We start from the raw sequence: 18,509 nt of genomic DNA on the forward strand, positions 1-18,509 counted from the left end.
CAGGCTTGAGTGCAATGGCACAATCTTGGCTCACTGCACTCCGCCTCATGGGTTCAAGCGATTCTCCTGCCTCAGCTTCCTGAGTAGCTGGGACTACAGACGCCTGCCGCTACACCCAGCTAATTTTTATATTTTTTAGTAGAGATGGGGTTTCACCATATTGGCCAGGCTGGTCTTGAACTCCTGACCTTCTGATCTGCCCACCTCGGCCTCCCAAAGTGCTAGGATTACAGGTGTGAACCACCAGGCCCGGCCTGCAACCTTTTTTCTAGAGATTCAGATAGATATAGAGGAGGGAGATTAGCACCCAAACATGGCCAATGAGAATGATTGGGGGACCTAGATAAGGGCATGTGGACATTTGCGACTTTTCTGTAGATTTGAAATAAAAAAAAAACTAAAAGAGGAAATAGTTGGTAAAAATCATTAATTAAAATAGAAAAGAATATCATTTAGAAAAGTCTGGAGGAGCTGGGCCTGGTGGTGTGTGCTTGTAGTCCCAGCTACCTGGGAGGCTGAGGCAGGAGGATTGCTTGAGCCTGGGAGTTCAAGGCAGCAGTACAGTGACATCATGCCTGTGAGTAACCACTGCACTCCAGCCTGGGCAACACAGTGAGACCCCATCCCTTAAAAAAAAGAAAATGGCGCCAGGCGCAGTGGCTCGTGCCTGTAATCCCAGCACTTTGGGAGGCTGAGGCCGGCAGATCACGAGGTCAGGAGCTCGAGACCATCGTGGCTAACACGGTGAAACCCCGTCTCTACTGAAAAGAATACAAAAAAAAATTAGGCAGGTGTGGTGGCGGGTGCCTGTAGTCCCAGCTACTTGGGAGACTGAGGCAGGAGAGTGGCGTGAACCCGGGAGGCGGAACTTGCAGTGAACCGAGATTGCGCCACTGCACTCCAGCCAGGGCAACAGAGCAAGACTCCGTCTCAAAAAAAAAAAAAAAAAGAAAGGAAGAATCCTATCCCTTAGAGCCATCCAGCAGACTGTGTGGAAAGTAGAGAGCTGCCCAGCAGGAGATGTGATCAAAGGCTGGGTGCTGTGTCCAGGGTGGTGGGAATAGAAGCTGCACTGGATGCCTTCCAGAGTCCTTCCAGCTGTGATCATCTGAGTCCGCAAATACTCGCTCTTGCTACTGAATTCCCAAATGCTACTGAAGTGATATTTTAACTGCCTTGATTTGAAGGGGTGGGGATTGAAGAGCAGAGAGTTTTATTGTGAACATTACTCTTAGGAAGTATCTAGGTGTTAGACCAAAATTATATGTTTTAATACCTGGGAATTACTTGTGATATCTATTCTTATTAAAGGTAAGAAATTATTTTTTGTACTAGAAAATACATAACCCACTTGTGATTACATTGCTTCTTTATGCTTTCAGTGACATCTGGTCCTTGGGATGCATTCTGTATGAACTCTGTACCCTTAGGCATCCAGTAAGTATGGGTGCAAAATGGAAAAGGCAGCTTGTCATATCTAGCTGAGTCCTAATAATGTGACAGATTCTAGTTGGTAGTTTGCTTCCCTAGGATGAAGTCATTATAAAAGTTTGTATATGTTTCCAGTGCAGTCATCTGCCCTGAGTTAATTTTGTAGCATATACTAATAGGAAATTTCCATTATTTAGTTTTGCTGTGAAATACATAACCTTTCTCTCTCACTTTTTCTTTCTCTTTTCCTCTTTTCTTTCTTTTTGCTATTCTTAATTTTTTATTTTGATACATACAAAATTTGCCATTGTATCCATTTTTTAAGTATACATTTCATTGTCATTAATTACATTCACAATGTTGTGCAACCATCACTACTATCTCTTTGGGGGTTTTGTTTTGTTTTAGAGACGGAGTCTTGCCCTGTTACCCAGTCTGGAGTGCGGTGGCGTGATCTCAGCTCACTGCAGCCTCCATCTCCTGGGTTCAAGTGATTCTCCTGCCTCAGCCTTCCAAGTAGCTGGGAGTACAGGTGCATACCACCATGCCCAGCTAATTTTGTGTGTGTGTTTTTACTAGAGACATTTTTGTATTTTTTTGTATTTTCCCCATGTTGACCAGGCTGGTCTCAAACTTCTGACCTCAGGTGATCCACTTGCCTCGGCCTCCCAAAGTGCTGGGATTACAGGTGTGAGCCACTATGCCCAGCCACTACTATCTCTTTGTAAAACTTTTGTCATCACCCCAACCAGAAATTCTGTACCCATTAAACAGTTACTCCCCATTTCTTCCCTTTCCCCAGCCCCCCAGTCTAATTTCTGCCTCATGAATTTGGATATTCTAGATATTTCATACAACTGGAATTATACAACATTTGCCTTTTTGTGTCTGGTTTATTTCACTAGCACAGTGTTTTCAAGGTTCACTCATATTATAACATCTATCAGGATTCCACTCCTTTTTATGGCTGAATAGTATTCCATTGAGTGTATAGCCATGTTTATCCATTCATCTGTTGAGGGACACTTGAGTTGTTTCTGTCTTTTGGCTGTTGTAAATAATGCTGTTATGAACAATGGTGTACAAGTATCTGTTAGAGTCCCTGATTCCAAATTTTGAGGTCTATATCTAGCAGCAGAACTGCCGGGTCATATGGGAATTGTATTTAGCTTTTTCAGGAAGCACCAAACTTTGCAAGAGTGGCTGCATCATGTTTTTCCTCACAGCTTTTTGCAGTTAGATTTCACTTATCATATGAGTTTCCTCTCTAACTGAAATATCATGAAAACATAGACTTTGCCCTATTATATGTTTTTTCAAGATATTTTTAAAAATATGAACCAAAAAAAGGTTAAATAACTTGTCCCGCTTGTTCAGCCATAGTTAATTACATAAAACAACAACTGCAGGGCTAATTCCTATTAGTTCTTAGCTTTGCATAGAAATAAATTCTGTTCTTTGGGCACAGATTGAAAGTTGACTTTTTTACAGATGTACTTGAGGGCACATAGAGCTCAGAAGAGGGTGAATGGTTGAGAAACAATCGTCACCACTACCAGATGAAAGTAACTCAAACTGAAGACACCTGGTATTAATGAGAGGTTATCTTTGAATATAAGTGGTTTATAACGATAGCTACAGAGTTAGAACAACTTGCGGAACCTTTAAAATGCTGATGCCTAGGCCCACAGCACAGTGATTGAAATAAAATCTCTGAAAATGTCCTGGGCATTACTGTTTTTAAAACAGGTGATTACAATGTACAGCCCAAGTTGAGAACCACTATAGTCTACAAATAAAATTATTTTTAAAATTCCAACATCTTTTAATTCTTTACTCCCTGATTGTATCTTTTTTCATAACTTACATGTACACATTCTTCTTTTTTCTAGCAAGAATGAGTATTAAGGACTATAGTGCCCAGAATATTTGGCACGAGATCTGTCATCCCTTGTCTGCTCGAAGACAAAAGTTGTTCTCAAACCTTTAGGAAATGCAGATAGTTGGTGTAATGGTTAAAAAGCCGGAGGCAAAGCAGATTCAGTAGTATTTGTCATTATCAGCATTTGTCCTTTGTTACATGTTGATTTTTCTTTTTCATATATTCACTTGCATTTTTTATTCATAGGACAATATACTTTTTTGAAAATAAACTTCTTTTAAATTTTAAAACAGTTTTAGATTTACAGAAAAATTACAAAGATAGTACAAAAAGCTTCCATATACACCAAACTGTAATTAACATCTAACATAGCCTTGAGGTATAGAAACATTTCTTAAGCAAGATTCAACAAGCAGAAATTATTAAGGAATAAATTTGACTATACTAAATTTTAAAGATACCATAAATAAAAACATAATATACAGATCAGCAGAAAACATTTTCAAATGTAACTAGCAACGAATTAATAAAATATCTTTTAAAAAAATTTTTATTTTAAGTTCTGGGGTACGTGTTCAGAGTGTGCAACTTTATTACATAAGTAAACGTGTGCCGTGGTTATTTGCTGCACCTGTCAACCCATCACGTAGGTATTAGGGCAATACACTTCCAAGGTAGAATGCTAACACATTCTTTCATAAGCATTTCCAAGGCTGACATCTAATGTTAGTTCCGATGTATTTATTATACATTGAAAACTTTAAAAAGTTTACTCCAGTCTGTCATTGTATATCCCACGGTGTTACTCGTCAAATTTTAATAGCTGCTTTAATGACAGGAATGGTTAAAAAGGATTTTGCAGTAGAAGTTTAAAATTGGAAAAGTGTGGCCAGGTGCAGTGGCTCATGCATGTAATCTCAGCACTTTGGGAAGCCAAAGTGGGAGGATCGTTTGAGCCCAGGAGTTCAAGACCAGCCTGGGCAATATAGCAAGACCCTGCCTCTAAAAAAAAAAAAAAAAAATTAAAAAATTAGCTGGGCATGGTAGCACATGCCTGTAGTCCCAGCTATTTGGGAGGCTGAGGTGGGAGGAGCGCTTGAGCCTGGGAGGTCAAGGATGCAGTGAGCTGTGATTGCACCATTGCACTCAAGCCAAAAAACCACCTGTAGAAAACTAGAAAAGTCTGAAGTGCATGTTGCTATGGAGCAGGCCTGGCAGTTTCTGGGGAGGGGCAGAGCAAAGGGATATTACACTTATTATAAACCTTTTAGCATCATTTGATGTTTTAAAAGGCCATATGTATATATTACTTTGATTTTCAATATATACTTATAATGTATATCTGCAAAATCATTAGGACTAATAAGGTAGACAAAGCAGGCATTGATGGAAATACTTTTTCTAGATGGCAACGGTTTTTACCATTCATGTTTGACTTTCTCCTAAACCACCTTAAGATTATATAATAGTGTCTTAAGGACACCTCTAGAAAGAAAAATGACCAGATAGCAGATATGTTTATAAAATTAAAATAATTAACATAACTGGTAGTTTCTTACTTCCATTTCTTCCCCTGCATCTGCTTGTAAAGTTCAATTTTTCTTTTCAGTTTCAGGCAAATAGTTGGAAAAATCTTATCCTCAAAGTGTGTCAAGGGTCCATCAGTCCACTGCCGTCTCATTACTCTTACGAACTTCAGTTCCTAGTCAAGCAGATGTTTAAAAGGAATCCCTCACATCGCCCCTCGGCTACAACGCTTCTCTCTCAAGGCATCATAGCTCGGCTTGTCCAGAAGTGCTTACCCCCCGAGGTATGATCTGTGTTGGATTGGCTGTGAACAGCTTTCAAGTGTATGGTAAAATGGTTTGTTATCTTTTAACATTACACATTACATGTGCTCATCAAAATCCAAATGGTACAGAAGTATATTAAAAAACAAAAAATTAAAACCTCCTTTCCTTCCTCTTTTCCCCTCAACAATGCTATTGCCCAAGTATAATCACAGTTTGTATATCCTTCCAGACTTTTCTTTAGACATATATAAATGTCTGCATTTGTCTATCTAAATTATATGTACTTTTTTTTTTGACATGGAGTCTCGCTCTGTCGCCCAGACTGGAGTGCAGTGGCATGATCTTAGCTCACTGCAACCTCCACCACCCTGGTTCAAGCAATTTCCCTGCCTCAGCCTCCCAAGTAGCTGGGATTACAGGCGCACACCACCATGTCCGGCTAATTTTTTTGTATTAGTAGAGACAGGGTTTCACCATGTTAGCCAGACTGGTCTCGAACTCCTGACCTCAAGCAATCTGCCCGCCTCGGCTTCCCAAAGTGCTGGGATTACAGGTGTGAGCCACCATGCCCGGCGTATATGTACTTTTTTAAGTGGCACTTTTGTTTTTCAACTTGAAATATTATTGTGCTGAAAATGCTGCTGATGAAATGACATCACAGCAGTATCTATAGAAAAACATGTTTTCACATCTTTAAATTCTCAACTTTAAATTTCAGATCATCATGGAATATGGTGAGGAGGTATTAGAAGAAATAAAAAATTCGAAGCATAATACACCAAGAAAAAAAAGTAAGAATTTTGGACGGAGTATTTTTTGTTAAGTGCTCTTTTAAAAATATACTATAATAGAAAAGAAATACATAATTTTTAAGTTATTAGAGATGATTATCAGAGATACTCCTCAAATGAACATTTTCTTTTTGTTATTTTAGATGTAATTCTGTAATGAATACTGTCCTTTTTGATCCCTGAAACAATTGGGATTTTAAAAAGCCTAGTTTTGGATATTTTAATGACGGAAAGATGATGCCGTCATTATTAGTACCATATTTTCTCTGGCTTGTTGTGTAGGTCAGGTAGAAGGCTTCTTCTGTGGGCTGACCTGAGAATCTGTCCAGGAAAATATGGCACTAATCTTGTAGGAAAATGTATCCCAAGTTTCTGAAGAACCATCATGTAAACAGACTTTTTGAAAAGAGAAGCTTTTCTTTTATATATATATATTATTATTATTGTTATTATACTTTATGTTCTAGGGTACGTGTGCACAACGTGCAGGTTTGTTACATATGCATACATGTGCCATGTAGGTGTGCTGTACCCATTAACTCATCATTTACATTAGGTATATCTCCTAATGCTATCCCTTACCTCTCCCCCAACCCCGCAACAGGCCCCGGTGTGTGATGTTCCCCTTCCTCTGTGTCCAAGTGATCTCATTGTTCAATTCCCACCTATGAGTGAGAACATGCGGTGTTTGGTTTTCTGTTCTTGGCGATAGTTTGCTGAGAATGATGGTTTCCAGCTGCATCCATGCCCCTACAAAGGACATGAACTCATCCTTTTTTATGGCTGCATAGTATTCCATGGTGTATATGTGCCACATTTTCTTAATCCAGTCTGTCATTGATGGACATTTGGGTTGGTTCCAAGTCTTTGCTATTGTGAATAGCGCTGCAATAAACATACGTGTTCATGTGTCTTTATAGCAGAATGATTTATAATCCTTTGGGTATATACCCAGTGATGGGATGGCTGGGTTAAATGGTATTTCTAGTTATAGATCCTTGAGGAATCGCTACACTGTCTTCCACAATGGTTGAACTAGTTTACAGTCCCACCAGCAGTGTAAAAGTGTTCATATTTCTCCACATCCTCTCCAGCGCCTGTTGTTTCCTGACTTTTTAATGATTGCCATTCTAGCTGGTGTGAGATGGTACCTCATTGTGGTTTTGATTTGCATGTCTCTGATGGCGAGTGATGATGAGCATTTTTTCATGTGTCTGTTGGCTGCATAAATGTCTTCTTTTGAGAAGTGTCTGTTCATATCCTTTGCCCACTTTTTGATGGGGTCGTTTGTTTTTTTCTTGTAAATTTGTTTGAGTTCTTTGTAGGTTCTGGATATTAGCCCTTTATCAGATGAATAGATTGCAAAAATTTTCTCCCATTCTGTAGGTTGCGTATTCACTCTGATGGTAGTTTCTTTTGCTGTGCAAAAGCTCTTTAGTTTAATTAGATCCCATTTGTCAATTTTGGCTTTTGTTGCCATTGCTTTTGGTATTTTAGACATGAAGTCCTTGTCCATGCCTATGTCCTGAATGGTATTGCCTAGATTTTCTTCTAGGGTTTTTATGGTTTTAGGTCTAACATTTAAGTCACTAATCAATCTTGAATTAATTTTTGTATAAGGAGTAAGGAAAGGATCCAGTGTCAGCTTTCTACTTATGGCTAGCCAATTTTCCCAGCACCATTTATTAAATAGGGAATCCTTTCCCCATTTCTTGTTTCAGTCAGATTTGTCAAAGATCGGATGGTTGTAGATGTGTGGTATTATTTCTGAGGGCTCTGTTCTGTTCCATTGGTTTATATCTCTGTTTTGGTACCAGTACCATGCTGTTTTGGTGACTGTAGCCTTGTAGTATAGTTTGAAGTCAGGTAGCATGATGCCTCCAGCTTTGTTCTTTTGATTTAGGATTGTCTTGGCAATGCAGGCTCTTTTTTGGTTCCATATGAACTTTAAAGTAGTTTTTTCCAATTCTGTGAAGAAAGTCATTGGTAGCTTTATGGGGATGGCATTGAATCTGTAAATTACCTTGGGCAATATGGCCATTTTCACGATATTGATTCTTCCTGTCCATGAGCATGGAATGTTCTTCCATTTGTTTGTGTCCTCTTTTATTTCATTGCGTGGTGGTTTGTAGTTCTCCTTGAAGACGTCCTTCACATCCCTTGTAAGTTGGATTCCTAGGTATTTTATTCTCTTTGAAGCAATTGTGAATGGGAGTTCATTCATGATTTGGCTCTCTGTTTGTCTATTAGTGGTGTATAAGAATGCTTGTGATTTCTGCACATTGATTTTGTATCCTGAGACTTTGCTGGAGTTTATCAGCTTAAGGAGATTTTGGGCTGAGACGATGGGGTTTTCTAAATATCCAATCATGTCATCTGCAAACAAAAGGGACAATCTGCCTTCTTCTTTTCCTAATTGAATACCCTGTATTTCTTTCTCTTGCCTGATTGCCCTGGCCAGAACTTCCAACCCTATGTTGAATAGGAGTGGTGAGAGAGGGCATCCCTGTCTTGTGGCAGTTTTTAAGGGGAATGCTTCCAGTTTTGGCCCATTCAGTGTAATATTGGCTGTGGGTCTGTCATAAATAGCTCTTATTATTTTGAGATACGTTCCATCAATACCGAATTTATTGAGAGTTTTTAGCATGAAGGGCTGTTGAATTTTGTCAAAGGCCTTTTCTGCATCTATTGAGATAATCATGTGGTTTTTGTCTTTGGTTCTGTTTATATGCTGGATTATGTTTGTTGATTTGCATATGTTGAACCAGCCTTGCATCCCAGGGATGAAGCCCACTTGATCATGGTGGATAAGCTTTTTGATGTGCTGCTAAATTCGGTTTGCCAGTATTTTACCGAGGATTTTTGCATCGATGTTCATCAGGGATATTGGTCTAAAATTCTCTTTTTTTGTTGTGTCTCTGCCAGGCTTTGGTATCAGGATGATGTTGGCCTCATAAAATGAATTAGGAAGGATTCCCTCTTTTTCTATTGATGGGAATAGTTACAGAAGGAATGGTACCAGCTCCTCCTTGTACCTCTGGTAGAATTCAGCTGTGAATCCATCTGGTCCTGGACTTTTTTTGACTGGTAGGCTACTAATTAGTGCCTCAATTTCAGAGCCTGCTATTGGTATCTTCAGGGATTCAACTTCTTCCTGGTTTAGTCTTGGGAGAGTGTATATGTCCAGGAATTTATCCATTTCTTCTAGGTTAAAAGAGAAGCTTTTCTAATGTAAACTGTGGACTCTGGGTGCTGGGTGGTAGTGATGTGTCAGAGTAGGCTCATTGACTGTAAAGGAGCGGCATGTTGGTATTGGGGAGGTACTGTGTGTGTGGGGACAGGTGGTATATGGGACTGTACTCATAACTCAGTTTTGCGGTGAACCTAAAACTGCTTGGTTTTTTTTGAAATGGAGCTTCACTCTTGTTGCCCAGGCTAGAGTGCAATGGCACAATCTCGGCTCACTGCAACCTCTGCCTCCCAGGTACAAGCAATTCTCTCGCCTCAGCCTCCCAAGTAGCTAGGATTACAGGCATGTGCCACCATGCCTGGCTAATTGTTTGAATTTAGTAGAGATGGGGTTTCACCATATTGGTAAGGCTGGTCTCGAACTCCTGACCTCAGGTGATCCCCCCACCTCGGCCTCCCGAAGTGCTGGGATTACAGGCCTGAGCCACTGTGCCTGGCCTAAAACTGCTCTTAAACAATAAAATATCCTAATTAAAAACAAAAACCAGAGGCTTTTCCAAAGTTGTGAATCATCCACATAATAGCTGCATGAAGTTTTCATACATCTATAGTCTATCCTGAGAAAATGCAAATTTAATTTATTCTCTCTTTAGAAGTTGTTATCTCTGAATTTTTTTCAAAGCTATTTTTATTCCTTTTCCTTTCTCATCAGTGATTTCCTTCTGAAGAAATCCAACAGAGCTAGTAGCTATGAACAGAATACAGGAGAAGAATTAAGAAGTGTGGGAGATCACCCACTGCTGGGACATGTTGCAAAACCTCCATTGCCTGGTGCTCTTTATCATAATGTTATATGCAGATACTACAAAAGAAACATTTTGAGAACTGTATTGTTTTCTTAAACTTAACTTTTAAATGTTGTTTTTGGAAGGATGCAAACCCTTCAGTCTTAAAACTCAACCTTTTCTCCATTAGTTAAGAGATAGCCAGTTACCTTTGTTTTACCAGTTTGCTTTAGCATAGGTGTTATTCTGTGGCTTTTGTTCACATCCCAAGGTAGTGGGAAATTAGTTTTAAAATACTGGGCAAGAAAAAAAGAGACTAAGAAAAATTTCAAAGTAGTTTGGAAAAGTGTAGGTTTTTTAAAATTACCTTTATTTTATTTTTGAGACAGAGTCTCGCTCTGTCTCCCAGGCTGGAGTGCAGTGGTACGATCTTGACTCATTGCAACCCCTGCCTCCCGGGCTCAAGCAATTCTCGTGCCTCAGCCTCCAGAGTGGCTGGGACTACAGGCGTGTGCCACCATACCTAGCTAATTTTTTTTTTTTTTTGGTAGAGACAGGGTTTCACCATGTTGACCAGACTGGTCTCAAACTCCTGACCTCAGGTGATCCACTTGCCTTGGCCTCCCAAAGTGCTGGGATTACAGGGATAAGCCACTGTACCCGGCCAAAAAAGTGTAGTGTTACAGTTTCTAAAGAGGAATAAAGTAGTTAGAGAAATGCCACCAAACTGGGACCATACGTCTGATGGCATCTCCAGTTTAATCTGTAGACAGACCAGAACAATGAAATGGAACAGGGCAGGGATCGCATCCAACTTGCTCACTCTTGTATTCTCAGTGTATCATCATCCATGTTCAATAGCAATTTTTTAAAATGTTGAGTGAATAACGGACATGAACCACAGAGCTCTGCCAGAGACAAATGAGGCATAGCCATTCCTACCAAAGGGATCAATTGCAGGATCTCTCCTGACTCCTCCTGCTGGTCTCTTCTGAGTTAATAAACAGCTCGCTTCTTCTTAGGGATACCTATTCCACCAGCTGTGATAGCTGACAGGAAAAGCACAGACTCCACTAGCTAGCATGCACCAAAGGGGATAATGACCTTAAGTATGCAGAGTATGTTACCTCTTAGTGCTTAAATGGGTTGGCATAAGTGAGTGGAGATGTCTTTTAACTTTTAGATTTTAACTTTAGGAATGAAACAGTGGAAATAACCTCTTTCAACAACTGAGATGTATTATTAGGTGATTAAAGCTTGTTATTCCTATTCAGGATATCAGAGAGCTTTGGTTCTTTGCCTTTAATAACCTCACTCGCTTCTCCAGCTGTATGCAGATCATATTAGGAACTTAATAGGATGATCCTTTATGTGTTTTATCTTTCTACCTTCTCTCTCTCTTTTAAAAGCAAACCCCAGCAGAATCAGGATAACTTTGGGAAATGAAGCAAGCACAGTGGTAAGTGCTTTAAAATTACATTTATGAGGCTGGGCGTGGTGGCTCACGCCTGTAATCCCAGCTCTTTGGGAGGCTAAAGCAGGTGGATCACCTGAGGTCAGGAGTTGGAGACCTGCCTGGCCAACATGGTGAAACCCCGTCTCTACTAAAAATACAAAAATTAGCCAGGCATGTTGGCATGCACCTATAATCCCAGCTACTCGGGAGGTTGAGGCAGGAGAATCAAGTGAACCTGGAAACGGAGGTTGCAGTGAGCTGAGATTGCGCCATTGCACTCCAGCCTGAGCAACAAGAGTGAAACTCCATGTCAAAAAAAAAAATTACATTTATGAAATGTCTACCTCCTGGATACTGGGTACCCTTAAGTGCCGTAAGATATTTGGAAGACTGTGACCTGGTCCCTCCGCTTACGTACTTCTTCCTTCATCTTTTGGTATGTGAAAGAACTAGTAGCTGTTCATCTGCACTGTCAGCTGAGCCACTTTGGGTCACCATTTATTGTTTACTTTTCCATTTGTTATTATTTTTTGAGTCGGAGTCTCGCTCTGTCTCCCAGGCTGGAGTGCAGTGGCACGATCTTGGCTCACTGCAAGCCCCGCCTCCCGGGTTCACACCATTCTCCTGCCTTAGCCTCCTGAGTACCTGCCTCAGCCTCCCAGAGTGCTGGGATTACAGGCGTGAGCCACCACGCCCGGCCTCCATTTTTTATTACTGATGACAGTGGTTTCAATACAGATGTGAAAGAATTTTGTCTTGCTTTCAGTCATGAAAATCTTGTGTTATCCTGGCTTTTTTTTTTTTTTTTTTGTAGGTAGAGTGTCACTTTGGCATCCAAGCTGGAGTGCAGTGGCATGAACATGGTTCACTGCATCTTTGAACTGCTAGGCTCAAGTGATCCTCCCACCTCAGCCTCTCAAAGTGCTGGGATTATAGGTGTGAGCCATTGGGCATGGCTGCTTTTTGGTTTGTTTGTTTGTTTATTTTCAAACAGAATCTCCCTCTGCCACCCAGACTGGAGTGCAGTGGCGTGATCATGGCTCACTGCAACCTCTGCCTCCCGAGTTCAAGCGATTCTCATGCCTCAGCCTCCTGGTTAGCTAGGACCACAGGCACGAGCCACCATGCCCAGCTAAGTTTTTGTCTTTTAGTAGAGGTGGGGTTTTGCTATGTTGGCCAGGCTGGTCTTGAACTGCTGACCTCATGTGATCTGCCTGCCTTGGCCTCCCAAAGTGCTAGGATTACAGGTGTGAGCCACCACGTATGGCCTGCTTTTTGTTTTTTTATGGTGGTACAATATACATAACATAAAATGTGCCATTTTAGCCAATTCTAAGTGTACAATTCAGTGGTGTTAATTACATTTATAGTATTGTGCAACTATCACTACTATCTATTTCCAAAACTTTTTATTATCCCAAACAGAAACTCTGTACCTGTTAAACAATAACTCCCACTTCTACCACTGCAGCCCCTGGCAGCCTCTAATCTCAAATCTGGTAGCCCCTGGTAGCTGCTCAAATCTTTGTGTGAATTTGCCTATTCTAAGTATTTCATACAAGGGGAATCATATAATATTTGTCCTTTTATGTCTGGCTTCTTTCACTTACATAATGTTTTTAAGTTCTTCTGTGTGTCAAAACTTCATTCCTTTTTATTGCTGTGCTGAATAACATTTAGATTACTATTTAGATCTTAACATTTTTCTGTTCAATGCCTTGTAGTGCCTCCTTGTTATCCCAAGAGTCAATTTTCAGGCTGGCATTCGGGGTCCTGTTCATCCTGTCTAGCCCTGGGCAACTGTGACATTCTTTTACACTGAAACTTCTCTAAAGCTGTGGATATTAACAACTGATCCATGTTTCAGTGTTGTCACACCCCCCTTAGCAAATCGTATACTATTGATTTTTTTCTTCAGTATTTCAGTTAACCTTTCTTTTTCTCCTTCTCTCCTTCTCTCTCTCTCTCTGTTGCGTAGGCTGGAGTGCAGTGGCATGAACACCACTCATGGCAAACTCGACCTCCTGGGCTCAAGGGATCCTCCCACCTCAGCCTCTTGAGTAGCTGGAACTACAGGTGCATACCACCATGCCTGGATAATTTTTTAATTTTTTTATAGGAATGAGGTCTCACTATGTTGCCCAGGCTGGTGTTGAACTCTTGGGCTTAAGTGATCCTCTCACCTTGGCCTCCCAAAGTGCTGGAATTTACAGGTGTGAGCCACTTCGCCTGGCCTAACCTTTCAATTCAAAAAGGAAAAGATGTTGTACTGACAACAAATTGCTCTCTTCATGCAATGCACTACTAATTAAACTTGTAAATTTTTTGAATGAACCATAAGTTCTAAATAAATAACAACATCCCATCATTATGTTGCTACAAATGGAATACAGACTTCTATACTTTTTTTTCTTTTCATTGTAATGTCTGTTTTTTTTTTTTCCAACTTTTTGAGATATAATTTACATAACACAAAATTTACCCATTTTTGTGCACAATTTGATAAATTTTGGTGATGGTATTTGAACATCCATATAACCCCTTCCACAGTCATCTTATAGAACTTCCAGGCAGGGCAGAGTGGCTTACGCCTGTAATACCAACACTCTGGGAGGCGGAGGCAGGAGCATTGATTGAGGCCAGGAGTTTGAGTCCAACCTGGGCAACACAGTGAGACCCCATCTCTACAAAAAATTAAAAATTTTAGGTGGGCATGGTGACACATGCCTGTAGTCCCAGCTACTGGGAAGCTGAGGCAAGAGGATTGCCTGAACCTGGGAAGTTGAGGCGCAGTGAGCTATGATCACACTTCTGCACTCCAGCCTGGGCAACTCAGCAAGACTCTGTCTCAAAAAGAAAAGAATTTCCATCCCCTAAAATGTTTCCTTGTGCCCTTTGCAGATGATCTGTGCCCATAAGCTATAGTTTGATACCACCTGTAGTGGACACAGCAATATGTGTTCGCAAAATGAAAAGGGTGCAACACGTGAACAAAATGGAGAAAAGGCCAAAAAGTTGGTCAGGGAATGAGGGACCTGAGGTAGGAAAACTTGTGTGCAGGCCAGCAAAGGACAATGGCAATGAAGGCAGAGTTGAATAGCACCCAGAGGAACGTGGGAGGCCACTCCAGACACAGAAAGTGGTGATCCTCAATGGGAAGGAAAGACTGGAATCCCCTGGGGGGCTTTTCACAGCTGCCCCTCACCACTACTCCTCCGAGATTCTGATGTCGTTCTTGAGTGTAGGAGGCTTTGAAATCGCTGCTATAAGTGAACCACCACTGTTAAGTGACAGATTTTTATGTTCCTTGCATGTGTGGGAAGAGAAGTTTCAGAACCACTGCTTAGAAATAAGAAAACCCACCATGCCACCCAAGCCTACTGTTTGTTTATTCATTCAATAAAGAATTGAGAACTTCTTTGCCTGGGACTGTTTAGGCATTCAATATGTACTCCTTCTCAAAATATATGCAGATTTAGTAAACTAGATAGTGTATTACTGTATTTCGTGAAATAAGTCAAGGACTTAGATAATTTGGAAAGATACTGAATTAAGTGGGAATATTTTGATTCTATATGGCAACTTTATAAAATGTCTCATTTTCATATTACAGTTTGTAAAGCCCAGTACAGCAAACCATATTGAAATTTTTCATTACTCTTTTCCTTAGTAAAGACCTGTCAAATATCTGTCATTTTAACGTATCCTCTTTGTATTTATAATAATTGATATTGATGGCTATTAATGCATACGTCTATTAATATATACATGTATGTAGGTTTATGGTTGTTAATATACATATATGTTAAATACATATAGATATAGATGGCTATTAATATACATGTCTTTGGGGTTCTATGATTATGCATGTTTTTTAATCCATTAATTTTTATTTGAAATTAAAATGGCTGACTTTGCATATTTGTTTACGTTTTTTGTAGCAATTCAAGCATTATTTAATCTGTATTGTTAATCTCTTTTAAAGCAAGAGGAAGAACAAGATAGAAAGGGTAGCCATGCTGATTTGGAAGGCATTGATGAAAATGTAGTTGAAAGTGCATTGAGAAGAGTAAACAGAGAAGAAAAAGGTAAGTTATTCAAATTCTAATCATTTCTTAGATGAGGAGTTGGGAAGTACAGAGGGAATACCAATTTTTATGTTACTAGGTCTCAGGTATCGTAAACAAGAGTACAAGCTGATATTTGTTTGCTTATCTAGTAACTTTTTTAATGTTTTAGAAATATTTTATTTACCTACAACAAAAGAAAGAATAGCATTTATCAGTAAGAGCTATTAGAAACAGTGGTATTTATTGTGCTAGCCACCTTAAAAAGCATAGCATACTGTGTGTATGTAAGTCCTCCCAGGGCTTCATTCTTGCACAATGTGTAACATGTAAGTATATACATATTATTATTTTTTTACTTATTTTAATTTTTTTTGAGATGGAGTCTCACTCTGTTGCCCAGACTGGAGTACAGTGGCCCAATCTCGGCTCTCTGCAAGCTCTGCCTCCTGGGTTCACACCATTCTCCTGCCTCAGCCTCCCAAGTAGCTAATTTTTTTTTTTTTTTTTGTATTTTCAGTAGAGACGGGGTTTCACCGTGTTAGCCAGGATGGTCTCGATCTCCTGACCTTATGATCCGCCTGCCTTGGCCTTCCAGATTGCTGGGATTACCAGCGTGAGCCACCGCACCCGGCCTACATATTGTTTTTTTTTTTTTTTTTTTTTTTTGAGACGGAGTCTCGCACTGCTACCCAGGCTGGAGTGCTGTGGCCGGATCTCAGCTCACTGCAAGCTCCGCCTTCCGGGTTCACGCCATTCTCCTGCTTCAGCCTCCCGAGTAGCTGGGACTACAGGCGACTGCCACCTCGCCCAGCTAATTTTTTTGTACTTTTTTTTTAGTAGAGCCGGGGTTTCACCGTGTTAGCCAGGGTGGTCTCGATCTCCTGACCTCGTGATCTGCCCGTCTCAGCCTCCCAAAGTGCTAGGATTACAGGCTTGAGCCACCGCGCCCTGCCTTGTTTTTTTTTTTTTTAACTCAGTCACTGTAATGATTCATTTTAACTTTTCATTTTGGATTTTTTTTTTAATTTCCTTTGCTACTTAGATTGGAAAGAACATTGATCTTTCAAACATAGATCTGAGTTTGAAAGAGAAAAGAAACACTTCCATATTGTTGTTAGATAGTCTCTGTGTGGACAGAGATGGATACATAAAATAACATGCTTGGCATTCCTTTTTTACATTTTAAAATCAGGTAATGAGTCAGTCCATCTGAGGAAAGCCAGTTCACCAAATCTTCACAGACGACAGTGGGAGAAAAATGTACCCAATACAGCTCTTACAGCTTTGGAAAAGGCATCCATACTTACCTCCAGTTTAACAGCAGAGGATGATAGAGGTTAGTAGTCAGATTGAATACTATTATTTTACTAGAGAACTTTTTCTAATACTTAGTGCACTAGAGGCTTTTAATGTCTGTGAAGGGTATTTGGCGTCACACATCAGAGCATTGCTTATACAGGTGAATGAAGTAGATTTTAGTTAACAGTCAAATATAATTAACTTTGCTTGAAAATATGATCTGGAAAGTACATGCTGAAAAATCTTTTTTTATTCGGCACTAATTTTTGTCTTTTTCCAACTAGGTGGTTCTGTAATAAAATACAGCAAAAATACTACTCGTAAGCAGTGGCTCAGAGAGACCCCTGACACTTTGTTGAACTTCCTTAAGAATGCTGATCTCAGCTTGGCCTTTCAAACATACACAATATATAGACCAGGTAATTCATGTCTGTATGTGACCTTGGAAACCCTTTAACTTTTTGAAAATTGTGGTAAATATATATAACATAAAATTTACATTTGAACCCTTTTAAAGCGTGCAGTTCAGTGGTACTAAGTATGCCACATTGTTGTGCAGCCATCACCAGTATCCATCCACAGAAATGTTCTCATCTTTCAAAACTCAATTCAAAGGGTTTCCCTCCTCCCAGAAACGCTTTGATTTCAAAGTTGTAAAATAATTCATAACATTGTATTTTTAGGTGTTGTTTAATCTTTTCTAGCCAGTCTTAAGCTACAATTAAAATTTTTCATGGAGCTACATGACTTCTGTTTGCTCATTTGTTTGCTTATTTTCATAATCCTGCCACTACTTTCTTTGAAGAGGAGCCCATTTTTATCATGCAAATATGCCATTGCTTTAGCAACAACTCCAAGATTTCTTTTGCTGTATACCTGAACTCTGTTACATTGAATAGAGCTCAAAAAGGATGAACAATTAGGATTTGATTTGTAAATTTTTTTACAAATCAAAGTAGACATCTTTACTAACATTGTGTAAAATAATTTTTTTATAATACTGTCCTTAGGGATCTAGGTCAGTGGTCTGTATTAGATATGTATGTGTGTATGTGTATTATAATTATGATAATTTAATTACTAAGCCACCTTGCTAGGTTAAGATCTAAGATAAATTATACCAAGTAGAGCAGGTAATGGTATGGCAAGTCTGACTATATTTATTGCAACGATTTAGTTGTGTTTGTTTATTTGGTCAGTATTTATTGAATGCCTAACATAGGTTAAGATGAAAAAAAGAATAAAACACGGCCGGGCGCGGTGGCTCAAGCCTGTAATCCCAGCACTTTGGGAGGCCGAGACGGGTGGATCACGAGGTCAGGAGATTGAGACCATCCTGGCTAACACGGTGAAACCCCGTCTCTACTTAAAAAATACAAAAAACTAGCCGGGCGAGGTGGCGGGCGCCTGTAGTCCCAGCTACTCCGGGGGCTGAGGCAGGAGAATGGCGTAAACCCGGGAGGCGGAGCTTGCAGTGAGCTGATATCCGGCCACTGCACTCCAGCCTGGGCGACAGAGCCAGACACCGTCTCAAAAAAAAAAAAAAAAAAAAAAAAGAATAAAACACAATTCTTTCCCTAAGGATGAAGGAGTTCATTACATGGGAGGTCAGCACACTGATAAGGAATTATAGTGCCCTGTGATATATGCATTCAGATAGAACTGTGCACAAAAGGTCATGGAAGCCCTAAGAAGACGCTAATGCATGGGAGGAAAATGTTAAGGAGGGTTAATGGTTATGAATTTCAATTTTGTAATTTTAGGTCCAGGATTTTCTGTCTGGTCCAGTGATAAAGTCTTTGTCATTTTAGGA

General features: G+C 39.9%; 1 protein-coding gene across 6 annotated transcripts in view; it reads left to right on the forward strand.

Annotated features, from left to right (window-relative positions):
- The window catches only part of NEK3 (NIMA related kinase 3), a 31,299-nt gene that overhangs the window by 10,163 nt on the left and 2,627 nt on the right, over positions 1-18,509 (forward strand). For 5 of the 6 annotated variants that reach the window (XM_033177630.1, XM_033177627.1, XM_033177629.1 and 2 more), the window contains 7 exons: positions 1,383-1,437; positions 4,923-5,123; positions 5,825-5,897; positions 11,281-11,330; positions 15,313-15,415; positions 16,590-16,733; positions 16,981-17,115. In XM_033177630.1, coding sequence (XP_033033521.1) covers positions 1,383-1,437; positions 4,923-5,123; positions 5,825-5,897; positions 11,281-11,330; positions 15,313-15,415; positions 16,590-16,733; positions 16,981-17,115 — 761 coding nt within the window. The remainder of the gene's footprint in view (positions 1-1,382; positions 1,438-4,922; positions 5,124-5,824; positions 5,898-11,280; positions 11,331-15,312; positions 15,416-16,589; positions 16,734-16,980; positions 17,116-18,509) is intronic. The other variant, XM_033177632.1, reaches the window with a different exon arrangement.

Source organism: Trachypithecus francoisi, unplaced genomic scaffold (assembly GCF_009764315.1).
Source record: "Trachypithecus francoisi isolate TF-2019V2 unplaced genomic scaffold, Tfra_2.0 Lachesis_group18, whole genome shotgun sequence".
NCBI classification, from domain to species: domain Eukaryota; kingdom Metazoa; phylum Chordata; class Mammalia; order Primates; family Cercopithecidae; genus Trachypithecus; species Trachypithecus francoisi.